The 15854-nt window shown below is 44.3% G+C and overlaps 1 protein-coding gene across 4 annotated transcripts in view; it reads right to left on the reverse strand.

The window, feature by feature from the left end:
- The window catches only part of slc36a1 (solute carrier family 36 member 1), a 27795-nt gene continuing 11941 nt past the window's right edge, over positions 1–15854 (reverse strand). For all 4 annotated transcript variants that reach the window (XM_046406836.1, XM_046406834.1, XM_046406835.1 and 1 more), the window contains exons 11-12: positions 15551–15720; positions 1–2189 (exon numbers count right to left, since the gene is read on the reverse strand). In XM_046406836.1, the coding sequence (XP_046262792.1) occupies positions 1915–2189; positions 15551–15720 (445 nt within the window). In that variant the 3' untranslated portion in view covers positions 1–1914. The remainder of the gene's footprint in view (positions 2190–15550; positions 15721–15854) is intronic.

Consider the following 15854-nt stretch of genomic DNA (forward strand, 5'->3'; position numbering starts at 1 on the left):
CAGTTTCGAGTTGTTTATTTCTGAGTAGGAAATAAAGAAAAGACTGTTAACATGACAGTAAATAACCAGATAAAAATGTCAAACATTTGTAGGTCCCAGCCTGTCCGATGAGAGGATCAAACTGTGGCTACAGCGATAGTTCAACAGGAGGACGCCTGAGCTAACAGTTCAAATAATTAAGAGCTGATTAAGTGACAAATTCAGTCATCAGTGGCTGTGGCCATAAATGAGCGTTAGTCTTCTTTGCACATCATCATCATCACCTTGATAATCTCTTAAAGTGTCCAGTAGGAAAATCTCATACAGACTGTTATTTAAATCGATTAGACATTTCTGCATTTACATGTGCAACAAAAGGGCTTCTACACAAAAGCAACTGAAGTCTCCAGACGTGAAGCTCAGAGATTCGTCTTTACTGAATCCAAACGCCTTCTTTCTAACGCTGAAGACATACGACAGCACACGAGCTTCAGCATGACTTGCAGTACGAGTGTCACGCTCATCTGCTCCTAACAGACGGGATTTATTTTACAAAGATGATACCTACAGCTTGTCTTTTATATTACAACACACATAACGTTATATTACATGCAGAGTCGCTCTGTAATTAAACCAAAATGACACAGTGAAGGTTAGCTCTAAGTCTTATAAATGCATGCTGCTGAATAAAAAAAAAACTATTCAAAAATACCATTACCCATTAATTTAGTAAACACATTAAAACATAAAAACACATTAAAAAAAGTTTAAGAGAAAAGGTGTTAAAGAAAAGCGCTCTGATACAAACAGAGAACAAATCTGACAGGTTTTGCCTTAGGGTTGAGTATCGGATTAAGCCCATTGATTCTCAATGTGCTCTTCAGTCCCAAACCGAACCACCTTTAAAACACAGCGTACCTTAAAATCTAATCATTCGTCATCGTCTCACACACATTTTGATTTGAACCAGGTGTTCTTACAGAGTTACAAACCCTGTTTTGCTCCCTTTGTGAAACTAACCAAAGAAAAGTTGAGTGGGAAGTCAGTGTGAAAATCACAAAACATCCAGCAGCCCAACGCTGACGTTGTTTGGATCAGCTTCAGTGTTTGCTGGCGGTCAGTAAACGAGTTCAGACATTATGCAGGAACAACAGCTTGGCCAAACTTCTCACCATGTCATGACACCTGTACCTTGTCACGAGGGCCAGCGGGTCCGGAAGAGAAACTGAAGAGCACAAATCCTAAACAATCTCTGGTTCGTATTAATGTGGAACTGGTTCCAATTCAGTACACGCTAAAAAAAATTAGATACCCAACCGTTTAGTTATAAAAATGTTTTGTCTGTTGTAACAGTAATTTAAAGTTATAATTATTCCATTCCAAGTTTGTGTGATGCGTTACCAATGTCAAAGTAGTGCGCTGTTTCGTTGAATAAGGCATAAATCAAAGTGCAACAAACACTGTTTTCTTCCTTTTTCTCTAAACGAGGTTGTCAATCTCAGAAATCTCAAAGCGGGAAACCGTTCAGGCTGACACGCCTTTAAAAAAGTTTCCCAAGACCAAATTGATACCAGATTGTGAGGTAGTTTGAGGTTTTGACTGAAACAACACATCAATATATTCAGGCAGTCAAAGAAATAAATTACCTACAAACTTTAAAAACTTTTGATTTCCTACTTCCAGGAATGATTTAGCTTCTATCATAACGATGCTGTCACCAGACCGCCCTGCACTGCTGGACTTAAGTCGCGTATATCCGACACAACAGGACACCGTAGTGCAGCAGAGACACCACGAGTCCTTACAGCCTCTGACAGGTTCATCTTAAAATGTCTAACAGCAGCAAATCAAAGGAGACTAAAAATGTGCCCTAAAATGGTTTCTAAATGGTCTGGGTTTGTTAACTTTCACCAAACCGACAGTCATTTCACTTCTTCACTGGATCATGTAGGAGGAGAACGCCTCTTCATGCTTCTGTCCGTTCCGGGCGATGATTTGCTCAATGGCGATGTAGGTTCCCGTGACGAACCCCACCAACCCAATCAAACTAATACCGATGTTCTTGATGGCCACCGGCGGCGACACGCCCTCTCTGTGAAACGTTAAAATCTGGAGGATGGGAGGAAAGATCAGCGCCAGGAAACTGCTGCTGACTGAGCCGACCAATGAGATGACGAGGTCCAGCTCCGGTATCAGGATGGCGAGAGCACCTGGAGGACACACAGGGTGACAGAATGAGAGGGAGAGCTTTGTGATGAGAAGAAGGTTAACAAATTCAGTTTGCTATCCAAAGGTCTCACATGTGTGAGACTTTAGTTGCCATTAGCCATTAGCAACCGGGCGGGAACAGCTCTCTTTGGAGGGGCAGTCGTGGATCAGCGGTTAGGGTGTCGGACCCGTAACCGGTGGATCGCTGGTTCGATTCCCCGTCCCGGTGTCCATGGCTGAGGTACCCTTGAGCAAGGTACCTAACCCCCACTGCCCCGGGTTTGCTGTGTGTGTGCACGTCACTTGGGTGGGTTAAATGCAGAGCACGAATTTCGTTGGAGTGAGTTCCCTCCAATGACAAAATATGTCACAAAATATGACACTTCACTCAATGCGTCTCCACTTCCACCCAGTGTACAAAGTCAAACCAAAAAAAAAAAAAATATTCTGACACGATTGAACAGAATTGAACGCTGACTTTTTAGACCCTTTTAATATCATCAAACAACAAATTATCAAATAATTTCTGATCTGTACAGCAGCCAACCACCAGATGTTCCAGCTTTGGAGCTCTTCTGTGCACACAAATCTCATTGCTGGATTCAGGCTGTTTAAGAAGCCCTTCAGAGTCTAACTGTACTTTCACTCATACGAACGTAGGTCCTGAAGAGATTCTGAAGCCGGTGCTCCTGCCTCTGTTCTCAGCACTTTGTGTTATAATGACTGACAGAATCATCACTGCTTCTGGTCTGCATTCAAGAAAAAAAAAGGAGTTAAAAAAAAATAAATAACAGGCCAAAAAATTCTGACCTTCAGCCTGTTTACTGTGGGTTTTGGTGAGGGAGATTTAATACCCCTGTGGCAGAGATCTTGGATCGTACCTGGTCACACGAGAACAATCAGGAGCAAAAGAAAAGCGACAGAGAAAGAAAAGAGGGATGGATGAGAACTGAAGCGAAGCACACCTGGGAATCGAGGGAGGACGAGGGAAGCTGGCTAACAGAGATGGATGAGGTCAGAAGGATGACAACAGGAAGAAGAGGACAGAGACGCCTGCTGTGCAAAGCCGTGAACGTGGCGCCCGTTTTTCACGTGTCTGCGAGCCCAGCCGCCGAGTCGCTGCGGTCACCGGGAAACCTGAGTCACCACGCTTGTTGCCATGGAGATGGACATAAACAGCAACGGGCAGTCAAGTTTGGACAAAAACAAGCTCTGACTCAGAGGGGAATCTCACACCTTGATATCATTAAACACATGGAGACACCTGAAAAGACACGAACACACACTTCATCTCCCGCTCCGTCCATCAACATCTTCTGCTCTGTGAGCGGAGAGGACAAGAGTGTCTCTGCATGTTGGACTGCCATTACCAGCAGCTGATAAAAGACTCTTTAAATGTTAATCAATTGCGCACTGCTGCGTGTTCACAAAGCCTGTCAAATTAACCTGCAGGGTGGTGGCAAAGTCGAGCTTCCAAGTGACGAGTTGGGGCGAAAGCACCTCGCCGCCACACACTCCCGGGCAAGTAAGCCTGTCACTTCTTGGGGAAAAGGCCCTGAAGGATTCTCTTCAAACGAGGCAGAGAGTACTGTGAAGGAGGACGGCGAGAGGCAGGGAAGACTTTGAGAATGTGCTGAGCTTTCGTGGCAGATAAACCGAAAGGCTTTAGCTAAAAGCTTGGCCGGCGTCCTCCGAGACAGAGGCGCAATGTGGATCATCAGGCAGCTTCAAAGGGCTGCAGAGGGAACAATCCAAGCACACTAATTTGGTCATACAACCATCAATCTCATGGCAACAAAGGCAGCCTGCGGGGGCCTCGACTTGTGGGAGAGCACTCTGCAGGCCTTCAGAGGACGACAAAGACGTTAGAGGAGGAGAAGACGTGACGATGGACGTTTTATGATGTTGGGAAAAGGAAAGGCTGTTTGATTAAGACAAGGTGAACCTTAGCACGGCATGGCGTCTGCAGCGAGTAGGGCTGCAGCTAACAATTACTTCAGAACTGATTATCTTCAAGATTAATTGAATTATTGCCAGAAATTATGAAGAAAAGCAGTAGATTCTGACATTTAGGAAGATGGAAGAAGCAAATGTTTGACTGAAACAATTAATCAATTATCAAAATTGCTGGCAACTAATTTTTCTTTCAATGGTCGCAGAAACTTGCTTTAATAACATAAAATAGTTACAATGGGCAAATAAATAATTAATTAATAAAAAATAAATAACAACACACCTGAACCAGAAAATACAGAAAGTGTATTAAAGTTTATTAAAGTCTAATGGTTAAAAAATATTATATATATAGGTATATACATATATATATAATATTTTTTCTACTCAAATTATATTTGACTCCTGAAATTCCCAAACCCAAATGCAGGCCTTTCATTAACAAAGTCTCAGTCTTTGTGGCAGCTAAAAACTATGAGACTTTTATCTGTACACCCAGCAGCATCAACAGACACACTGGCAGGCCAAGCAACTTCAAATAAGCAACCAGAAAAAGAAAATCAGCACAGACTGAGAGGGTTGGAGGGACGCTGGGGTCCGGCTGCCATTGGACCGTCAGTGGGCAGTTTCTGAACTGAGCCCACAGCTTTTAAATCCACTGCGAGGGACAGGTGCAGTCAGGTACCTCCAGACAAACACAGGGAAGTAGTCGGCAGCAGGGGACCCTCTGTGGTTCAGCCAAAGATTAGTGTGGAGCGTCAACCTGGATGTACGGGGCCCCGGACTCATTTCTTCATCTCGCCATCAGCTATCACCAAGCAGGGTGCAGCCTCGGGACTCGACCGCCTCCAGCTCGGGAGTCGACTTTCATGTGGCACAGCCAGAGTTGGCTGATTAAAGATGGGAGGGAGCTCTGCCTCCTGACAGAATCTCAGGACCGTCAGCGAGGAAACAGTCAAGGCTCGCATATGTTAATATTAATTAGTCAAAAGTATGTCTGCACAGCACGCAGCCAGCAGCAGCAGCTACATTAATGCTGGGCTGAAACTCCAAAAAGCTAAAATGCAAAAAGGAAAGACATGAGCGAGCGAAATAAAGAAGCGTCCTTCATATTAATGTCATTAATTGACCAATCACAAGCCGTAGCCTTTTTCCTGTCAAGACGGGTTCTTTAACAAACTGTGCTGTGTTTACTGTGTTTATATGAGGTCATGTGTCCCATCAGGCTTTCCTGATATATAATATTCCTATTCCTGTTTCTAGACAGGAGGACTTTTTTGGAAAGTGAAGTGACGATTTTCAGAGCAGGCCTTTCGATAAACCTAAAGCCAATATGAATGATTATGGCAAAAGTCAAACTAATTTGACTTGACTGAGAACGTTATGCATGGGCCTGAACAGCGGCTACATGTAGGAGGGGGGGTCTCGCAGAAAAGTCAACATTTCCTTGAAATTACTTGCTTTTGTTGGGGGGCGTCTTTGCTAAACTATTCCCTCCACATCATCCAGTAATTTCTCAGGAAATGAAATAGACCACTTTAGCCCATGAGATACACTGTGTGAGCAGTGAAAACCTTTGGCCAAGTGGAAACCAAACGTACACTCAGGATAATTACCAGTTCAATTTAAGGTGCCTTGTGGTCAAAAGATGAAAATACAGGATAACAGAAAGCGTCATTACAAGTCAAGCCCATAAGCAAGTGTGAAGATTCATTTGATCATAAGGTGACAGTCTGCTGGAGGGACTGCAGTCACTTTGGACTGCGATGCTGATTTAATTTCTGTGTAACCGGGAATAATCTCTTAGATGGTAGCAACACTGAGTCACACACAGGACAGATAACACGTTCATCTAAACAATCCAAGTGCTTTGTTGGAGATTATTGCTATGCTGCTCTCGAGCTGGTGGTGTGTGTCCAGTGTGTGTGGCTGGGAATGTATTGTTATGTTGTGATTCCAACAGCACAAACAGCTCTCGTTAGATGAAGAGCTGTAGACTGCAGGCTCAACAGCTCAGACATGTCATCAAGGTAAACAACACCTTCTCACATGCTGTCCTATAGAAAACCATCTGAGCCACTGCCAACCAGAGCTGAAAAGTCACGATTTCTCACAGCGCTGCTCAGGGTGAGTATCCCCCGACTCTTCCAAAGTGGCCTCTTCAGTAGTTCTGCTCGTGGGCTGCTTCAGATCAAGAGTCCAGGCTCTTACCCTCCTGTTAAACTGCCCTGCAAAAGGCCAAAACTGGCCATAAGTCACTCTTGTTGATGTCTGGCAGTCCTGAGTTGTCTGATCTGACCAAAAGCATATCACCAACCCATTCTGGGTATTTGAAACTTTCTTTCAACCTACCCTCTATAATTATAGCCAAGTAAAACACACGTGTCTGCATTCTGAATGCACCAGACACTAAAGATGATCTGAGAGAAATGATGAATGTAAACGTGTCTGAATACAGTTTGATCCTGTTACAATCTGCTGTATACTAACAAGCCTTGTTCTCTTTGAGTACTGGAGGTGACCTCATGGCTCCAGTCCGAGGTTTCAGACTTTTCCTGTGCCCTTCAAGATCACATATCTTTGTTTGTGATTCAATTCAATTCATTTCATTTAAATAGCGCAAATCACAACAAAAGTTATCTTACGGCACTTTCCAATTGGATGTTGACTGACCAACACAAACAAGCTCTTCATGTCCGTGTCAGCCAGGTGGCTTTAAAGTGGGAAAACCAACATGAAAAGGTTGACTGAATCTAGACAGTCAGAGGTCCTCAGAGGCATTTAAAAAAGAAATCACCGATGAGTAGTAAAATGCTTTTCTGAACAACATTAATATGAACTTCAAGCTGCACAAAAAGCCGATGATCACCAAAGCTGCGTGTCCACGAAGAAGTCCGATTCAGTTCACTTCATTGCACATTTTTTCCCCATTCTAATTGACAACAGTGTTGGGGACAGCTTGAGCAGTCTTTTCACAGACAAAGTTTGTCTCCGTGCTGAAATCAACAACCACATTTGGACCAGAACGAACACCAACCATTCAATGTCAACCAAGAAGAGACTCATCTGTCAACTGGAAAAGAAAACAACCACCACCCAGGTCTGTGGTGAAAACACAAAACAGCTCGATGGTTTAACTCTAATATGTGACAAAATGAACTAAAGCGGACTGAACCGGACTGCTGGGCTGAAACAGCAGAAGTCCACATCACACAGTCACAAGTCAGTGTAGAGATGCCAGATGAGAGCATGAATGTAGAGTCACTGCGTGAAACACGAAGCTCAAATGAAATACCAAGATAAACAAGGACACAGCATTTAAACCGGCCGTGAAGCCTGTGGAGCACCGCAGTGTGAAAACACACCTCTTATTGTTGATCTTAAACAAGAGGCTTTCAGCCTTGAACAGCTGCCTGGAATTCCCGTGTGAGCAGCCGTGGCCTAGAGGTTGGAGAAGCGGCTTGTGATCGGAGGGTCACCGGTTCGATTCCCCCACACCCAGGAAAAATTGGGGTGTGGTGGAGTGATTAATGCGAAACATGCCCCACCCCCTCATTAGCCGGCTGATGTGCCCTTGAGCAAGGCACTTCACCCCCAATATGCTCCCCGGGGGCTTGATGCTGCCCACTGCTCCTGTGTGTGTTTCACTGCATGTAATTTGCCAGGTGTTGCATGTGTGTGTTCAACTAAGGATGGGTCAAATGCAGAAGACCAATTCAGTGTGTGTGTGTAAAAATATATATACTGTCAATAAAGTGATTCTTCTTCTTCGTCAACAGAGCGAGTGCAATTTGTCATGTGCACATGCATGATGCTTTCAGGGTGGAATTACAAAAAATGTTTACTTTCTGTGGCAGAGGTAGCAATTGTAGAAAATGATTGCTGTAAATTATATGGCTGCCAGGGACAGTATGATAAATAATGAAGATGCTTCATGTTCATTTAGTCTAGTTTCATGAATAAATCCATATCAATCACTTCTGACAACTCACACACATCGACAGCGGGCCACAGGGGGAGCAATCATGTTTCCAGGATGAGATGGAAAAGTTCATATCAGAGAATGAGAACAAACCGGTCACATTCATGAGCAGCCAGTGGTGGTCCCAAAGAAGAGACGGGAGTGAAAACAGCTCGAAATTTCTGCTTTAAGTCTGAAAATGGGAAATTAAAGCTAAGTTAAGAGGAAGAATATGTTCTCCTGTCACACAACAGCCAAGCTACAAGGATGGAAATAAACTAAAATCATTGACGCCATAGAAAATGTACTTCTGACAGACACACCGAGGTAGCAGTAGAAAGGGTGCCAGCAATCACAAACATCAAGCTCAAAACCACATACAAAGATAAAACAAAGGGTCTAAAAACAAGGGACAAATGCACCTTTTGATACACATTGCAAAATGGATATTCTGGCAGCCCTCCATGAGCTGCCAATTATTTTCTGTGGTGCTTTGTACAACAACAAAATGCCGACCTTTCACTTTCCTGCCACGCCATTTGTTGGAAATATAACATTTCAATGTGTGATACCTACAGGAAGTCAAAAGACATGGTTCATCCTCTGCGAAACACAACATGCGTCATGGCGATCTGCCCATCAGGGCTGCCAGCAGATCTCATTTTTCCTCTGTGCGAGTGGGAACCTGCCATGACGAACCCCTGAAGGCTGTGCCAGCAGAGTGGACACCCAGCCAAAGGGCCTTCGACGTGCTTTTCACTTGAAGAAGTTCAACTGCTAAAAGTCAAAAGACTCTTTGATTGGACAACAAACATATGGGAATGCTGTCATTAAGAAATAGACAAAACACTTCTAGTGGACACTTAACTTTGTCCTCACCAAACAAGGCTGAGGATAAGCGAGACTGAGACCGTCCTTTACTGGCTGGACATCACTCTGACCCATTTAAGAGCCATCAGCTGCTACTCCAGCTTTTCCGAGGGGCTCCGAGAGTGCAAGAAAAGATTTAGCAACAGCAGTTTTGTCAATCTGCATGTCCTGCTCTACAACATAACTTGTCCTGGTATGAGGACATACAGGCTGTCCAGAGGTGTCTGATACTTCAGGGCACAGTGGACCTGTTGTCCTGTTTGATATTCTGCTGACTCTGATGAGTGTAAAGATGCAGACGCTAAACAGTTAACTCCTGCTGCAAACCTCCAAAACCCGAAGGCTTTCCACAACATGTTGGAGTGTTTCTGTGGGGATTTGTGCCCATTCATGCAGTAGAGCATTTATGAGGTCACACACTGATGTTGGACCAAAAGGCCTGGCTCACAGTCTCAAAGTTGGAAGCACAGCATTGTCCAAAATGTCTTGGTATGCTGAAGCATTAAGATTTCCCTTCACTGGAAGTCAGGGGCCGAGCCCAAACCCTGAGAAACAGACCCATACCACACCTGGATTCAATAACAAAGAGTGGTGTCCCAATGCTTTTGTCCACATAGCATACTTTGTTGAGTTGTCTCTCTGCCTGCTGGTGTCATTATCGTTTTTGGGGATCTAAAATTTAAGTCACAGGCCTGAAAGTGTTGCAAGCCCTGATGCAGACACCGAGAGTGAGAAAACAAAACGCCAAAAACTATGAGAGAGAGAAGGTTGACAACAGAAAGAAGGCTGAGGAGGAGGAGGAGGAGTGGAACTGAGGAAAGATGGAGTTGGAGGGCGAGGCTGACCTTCCCCACCCGGCAGGAGGTCCATGCTAAAGACAGAAATCCTCAGGCTGACCCGTCTGCTCACAGTCCGGCTGTTCTGGCTGTGCTTCTTTTAGCTCGGCTGCCAAACTAAGTGAGATGTGGTTTGGATGTTTGGGGACAGAGGCTGTCATTCAGAAACGAGGCTGCTTTAAAAACGTGACTTGCACATTCAAACACTGTGTGCTCAGACTTGTTTTTGCAACGCGACCTTTTGGGGCCGACTGTGCTTCCTGTCACTTGCAGGTGTTCAGGTGAGACTCCTGCACTCAGGAACTGTTACCACATCTTACAAGGTGTGCTGTGATATCGACTAAGACTCAAGAAGACTTCAAATTTCCTACTTTACAGCAGAGATAAAAATGTTTACAGCCTGGCACAAAGAACAGCTAATGTTAGTGTTCATGACAAACCCGTACGGGGCTGAATTTTTATATAACTCACTCATTAAAGTACATGAAGGCTTAAAGGTATGCATAATGAAGGGCATGGCTGCTTTTTTCCTCCAATGACAAAATATGTCACTTTCATCATCTTTCTTTCATCTTTTTTCCGTGACAGTTAGCTGTCTGTACGGCTTCACCTCTGCTACACTATATAGACTAAAGTACTGCACAAAGCCAGCTCCGGACCGCACTGGGCTGTCTTTACGTTGAACTGGAGCAAGCCACAGCTTATCAGCTGACAGTGCTGTACCCATCTAATGCCAGGCATTGGATGGGTGGAAGGTCAGTGGAGCCCGTCATAACAGCATGTTAATGTCCATGGACAAAAGGTTCACATACTTTTGTCCATGTAGTGAGCTGTTGCTTTCAGTTTATTTGAATTTAATTTTTATTTCCTGCGCTGTCTTCTCAGGTTTTAGAAAGTGTTTTTATTATATTTTAAGATAATTGTGTCATAAGTGTTGGGATCTAGGTAACAAGTATTACAAAGTGATTCTAGTGAAAGTGAATCTATGGATGGTTGTTGCTGGTTAATAAATCCTGTTATAGTTTAACCTGTCGTTGTCTGTGGTTATTGGTATGTACTTGTAATAACAGCTGAATTCATGACAGTCAGCACTCGGAATCATCCTTCATAATTTTAAGAGACTGTTATTTACCTATTAATTAATTTGGCTATTGGTCCCTGGTGACAGGGTGGTGCCCCGATTTTTATGTGTATAAAGCATACACTGATTTTTGCTTTAATGATTATTTCTCATAATCATTGACTCTTTTGCCAATAACCAAATTGCTCCTACTAGTGCACAACATAAGCTTCATGGTTTTTACTGCAGTGCTTTCGAAAACAGACCTTTAGACCTAAAGCCAGTTCATCACCTCACCTGGCATCCGATCTTTGAGTGTCACTGCTACTAACAGACACAAGGTAATTCAGATGAACTGAAGCAGGCACGGAAAGCAAAGGCCAAACACCAGAGGTGAGTCATCCCACAAGACGAAAAGGTGAATGTGTGCACACATCATGTTTCTGAAAGGATAAAAATCTGACAGCACTACAGTCCAGCAGCATGCAGCACTCCCAGTGGCACGCCACCTTCGGAAAAAAATACAGAGAAGAAGAGGAGGAGGAGGAGCCTCACATGACATTCCCACGTCCTATCTTGTTCCCATCAACAGCCAAACAACACACGCTAGCCGCTCAGTTCAAGCCTGTGGCAAAGTGACTCAGACACTTCTGATAATGAAACGACCAGTGCATCCGCTAAAGCTGGCACAAAGGCAGGAAAAACACTTTTGTTTATATGTTTATACGTGAGTATTACTTCTAATACCATCTAACGGTGTTGAAAATCAGCTCAGTCTATGTGTTGCTACCAACTCATTCGTCTGTGTCCTCACTTTGGACCTGAGGGTCGACGGGGAGGGGATTTATTGGCAAAGCGGAGCACATTTCAACATGAAGGCAAATCAAATGTTTATATCAGCAAAGCAGGGTCAGATCTAACGACTCTAATGTCAAAGCGTTGATACTGGAACTGGAAGACAACCGAGAATCAACACCTCAGGACTCAATTTTTTATGGCCGGTTCTACTGGTCGTGTTTCCCTTGTTTATCCTGATTGCTTTCTCCTCCCTTAATGTGTTTCACCTGTCTCTTGTTATGTTGTCTATTTAGTCCTCGTCTTCCCCGTCACTCTTTGTCAGGTCGTGTGTTTGTCTTCATGTGTCCAAGCCAGGATTTTTCTTGTCTCGTTTTGCCATGATTTTGCCACAACCTTTTGTAGTTTTTTGTTAATCCTTCGCCACAGTAAGTGTGTGCCTGTTTTGAGATGTTTGTTATAAATAAAAGAATATTATTTTGGACCACCGCCTGCCTGCCATTTTGAGATTCTGCATTGGAGTTCAGTCCGCCGCGTCAGCAACAACGCTGAACCGCCGTGACATCTCTGAACACTGAGGTTGACTTAAAGCTGCATTAACCAACATTTAATGTAGTTTAATTTTAATTTTAAGTTACTTTATTAATCCCAAGCTGGGAAATTACTTCTCTGCATTTAACCCATCACTGATTGAAACACACACACATGCCTCATGCAGTGAAACACACAGGAGCAGTGGGCTGCATCAAGTGCCCGGGGAGCATATATTGGGGGTCAAGTGCCTTGCTCAAGGGCACATCAGCCGGCTACTGGGGGGTGGGGACATTATCATTCCACCACACTCAAATATTTCCTGCCCGTCCGGTGGGGGAATCGAACCGGCGACCTTCCGATCACAAGCCGTTTCTCCAACTTCTCTAGGCTACGGCTGCCCCCCTAAATTCCTATATGAACAACAAGTACATATAAGTAGTACATATAAAAATATTGTGTTTTAGTGTCGTTCAGCTTGTTGTTCTGGGATTTTTCAAGCTAAGTTTAGGTTCGGTCTTAGCACACTCATTAGCCCATTACCACACAGCAGACAAAGGCAGGCTGAAGAGGCAGATATTTTCCTCAGAAGAGAAGTAGAGTGAAGACTGGACTTACAGTTTGAATGCTAACGTTGTTTAATGTCTGATGGGTGTGTAAACAGACAACTGTCTGCCAGCATGTTGGCCCTGTCAACTTTATGAGCTGATAATATGTCAAATGTGGGAGACCTTTAGGTTTCGATGGTGATGGTCTGCCACCTAGTGGTCGAAAAAGTTGATTCATGTCAAAAGTATTGGGACACCCCTCTCTAAAACTGAATTCAGGTGGGATATGGGGCTGTTTTGCAGGAAGAACTTGACTGGCCCACACAGAGTCCTGACCTCAACCCCATCCAACACCTTTGGGATGAACTGGAACGGAGATTGTGAGCCAGGCCTTTTGGTCCAACATCAGTGTGTGACCTCACAAATGCTCTAAGCGACATATTTTGACATATTTTGTCATTGGAGGGAACTCACTCCAACGAAATTCGTGCTCTGCATTTAACCCACCCAAGTGACGTGCACACACACACAGCAAACCCGAGGCAGTGGGGGTTAGGTACCTTGCTCAACTACCTCAGCCATGGACACCGGTACGGGGAATCGAACCAGCGATCCACCGGTTACGGGTCCGACACCCTAACCGCTGATCCACAACTGCCCACTACTGCATGAATGGGCACAAATTCCCACAGAAACACTCCAACATGTTGTGGAAAGCCTTCACAGAAGAGTGGAAGCTGTTAGAGCTGCAAAGCTGTCTGTGTGTTTACAATGAGACATCATTAAAGTCCCTGTCGTCCCAATACTTTTGTCTATATAGCATATTTATCAGCTCCAGCACCAATGACACTTGACATTCCTCCTCACACTGAAGACTGACACATTCTCATCTTGTATTGACTTTGTATTTTCAATCTTTTCAAAGATAACAACTTCAGTGAGGAAAGACTCTTCTGTTCTTCTGTTGCACCATGTGGTGCCGTTCCTTCTTAAATTTAATGTATAGTTTTATTTCTTTGCCACATTCAGACAAAGATAAAAACTCCCTGAGTGATGCACGTCCTCTGTCTCAGCGTTTATTTGTACACTCTTGGCCTCTCCGATAACGTCGCCACGCAAACCAGGAGAGGCAAACTCACATCGCTAAAACACAGCAGCAGCAGTGTAACAAAGACAAAAGCTTCTCCCTATGGACAGCTAAGAACCGACAACTGTTCGCCATTCAAAGGCTGAGACTCTGAGGAATTTGCTTCGAGATATACTCTTTGCATACACAGACGAGGAGGAGGCGTTGCTGCAATCTCATCTTGTATTCCGATTCAAAACCAAAAACTACCTCCTATTCGCAGATGTGCACATAGGAGGAACACGAATGCTCCTCCAGTCCGCCTCGTCCCTCGCCTCCTTCAGGCATGCATCAGTGGGATCCCAGTGGAGGTGAGTCTTTGCTTGTTGCTGCGCCTTCTCCACATTCACAGTGCACACTGTGAAAGCACAAGCTGCCACGCAAATGGCCTGCAGACATGAAGGGGCACATGTATGCATGTATTCCCTTTTATTAGCTGATCAACATGCATGTGCAGAAACCTGTACAGCGTGGCAAATGTCATCTGCATAATTCTCCACAGGCTCCAGCTAATAAAGAAAATGAAAATCCTAGGGGGGGGGAGAAAGTGTTGTGGTTCTCTTAACTGAATAAGTCTGCCGTGACTTGAGGTTTCATTCCATGTGACGTTCAGCGAGGAGGGAATGGCAATGAGGCTGGACGTTTCTTGTTAGGAAAAGGACTCCCATATCAATCCAATTACAGCAGCGTGATTAGAACTGTATAGCCAGTGACTTATCTTCTCACACTGATTCATAAGACGCATTTAGAGGCGACATGATCTCGCTTTTCATAAGAAGAAAATTAAAATTAAAGAAAATGCAGGACACAATAGTTGAACTCCAAGCAACATTCAATGGGAAATAAAGGGAAATACTGCATTCTACAGCCAATGATAAAAGGCTCAGTGGGCTGCTGACAACACACCACCACACTACTGATCTGATATCCAGGCCTGCACGCATCTGTTCAGAAAACACAAGGAGGTGAGGATTTGAGCCTCCACCCTCCTCCATACCTGAAGATAAGACATTGATCTCACTGTCCCATGCTTTTGACAAAGCTGCTCTGAAGGCCTCATTTCGCCTCTCTTTCTCTAAACAGCAGTGAGAACAGGGACAGGGGACGGGGTCGTAGTGTCATCTTTTCATTCACAATCCCTCCATCCAAAAATGGCAAGCAAAGCTTTGAATGCTAAACAAAACAGTGCTTGGTACAGTCCTGATGACCCATGATCTTCAACACATTATGCTTAGCTGCAAACGTGCAGTCTGTGCTGGAGGACGCGCTTTGATGAATTACAGGTCAGTCGTACGGTCACTGAAGTGGACACTCGACTCCTTTACTGCTTCTCAAGATTCTGGTCATTAAAATGCATAGACAGATAGAGAGACACTTCAAGGATAATGGCAAAGAGGATTAGTTCGGTTTGAGTTGGCCAGGTTTTGGTTTCTTTTGGTTTAGTGTGATTTGATTGGGTTTGAGTTGAGTTCCACAGCCTTTTTTGGATTGTGACCCATTAAGACTATGATGTGATATCAATGGTTAACCACTGAGCACATGGTAACACATGTGGGTGTCTTAGCATCATTCTGGAAAAACATTTTTTCAAAGTCACTCCTTCATCTGTCACTGCTTCAAGAGTGATGGTTCATCTCACTGTGGATGGACTTAGGATTATTGTGCCTACTGGTTTGTACTTACATGTGAAGATGACCAAGATGGTGCGAAGCAGCAGGTCGACGGCTCTCTCCCACCTCTCGGATACGCGAGCCACGGCCGGCGGGATGAGAATCTCAGCCGGAACGTAAAACTGCAGGGCGAAGGTGATGAAAATACCGAAACAGTAGAGCAGCTTCACGATCTGGTACGTCCTGCAGCAGCAGACAAGAGAGCAGGGTAAACTGACTTCAGAAACGTGAGGGATGAAACAACAGAAAACAGACTAGACTAAATGAATGACGTTGTGCAGCAAAGTCACACCTGAATCATTTGAATTTTTTTAGTG

The sequence above is a fragment of the Scatophagus argus genome, chromosome 12 (genome assembly GCF_020382885.2).
Source record: "Scatophagus argus isolate fScaArg1 chromosome 12, fScaArg1.pri, whole genome shotgun sequence".
Classification (NCBI taxonomy): domain Eukaryota; kingdom Metazoa; phylum Chordata; class Actinopteri; family Scatophagidae; genus Scatophagus; species Scatophagus argus.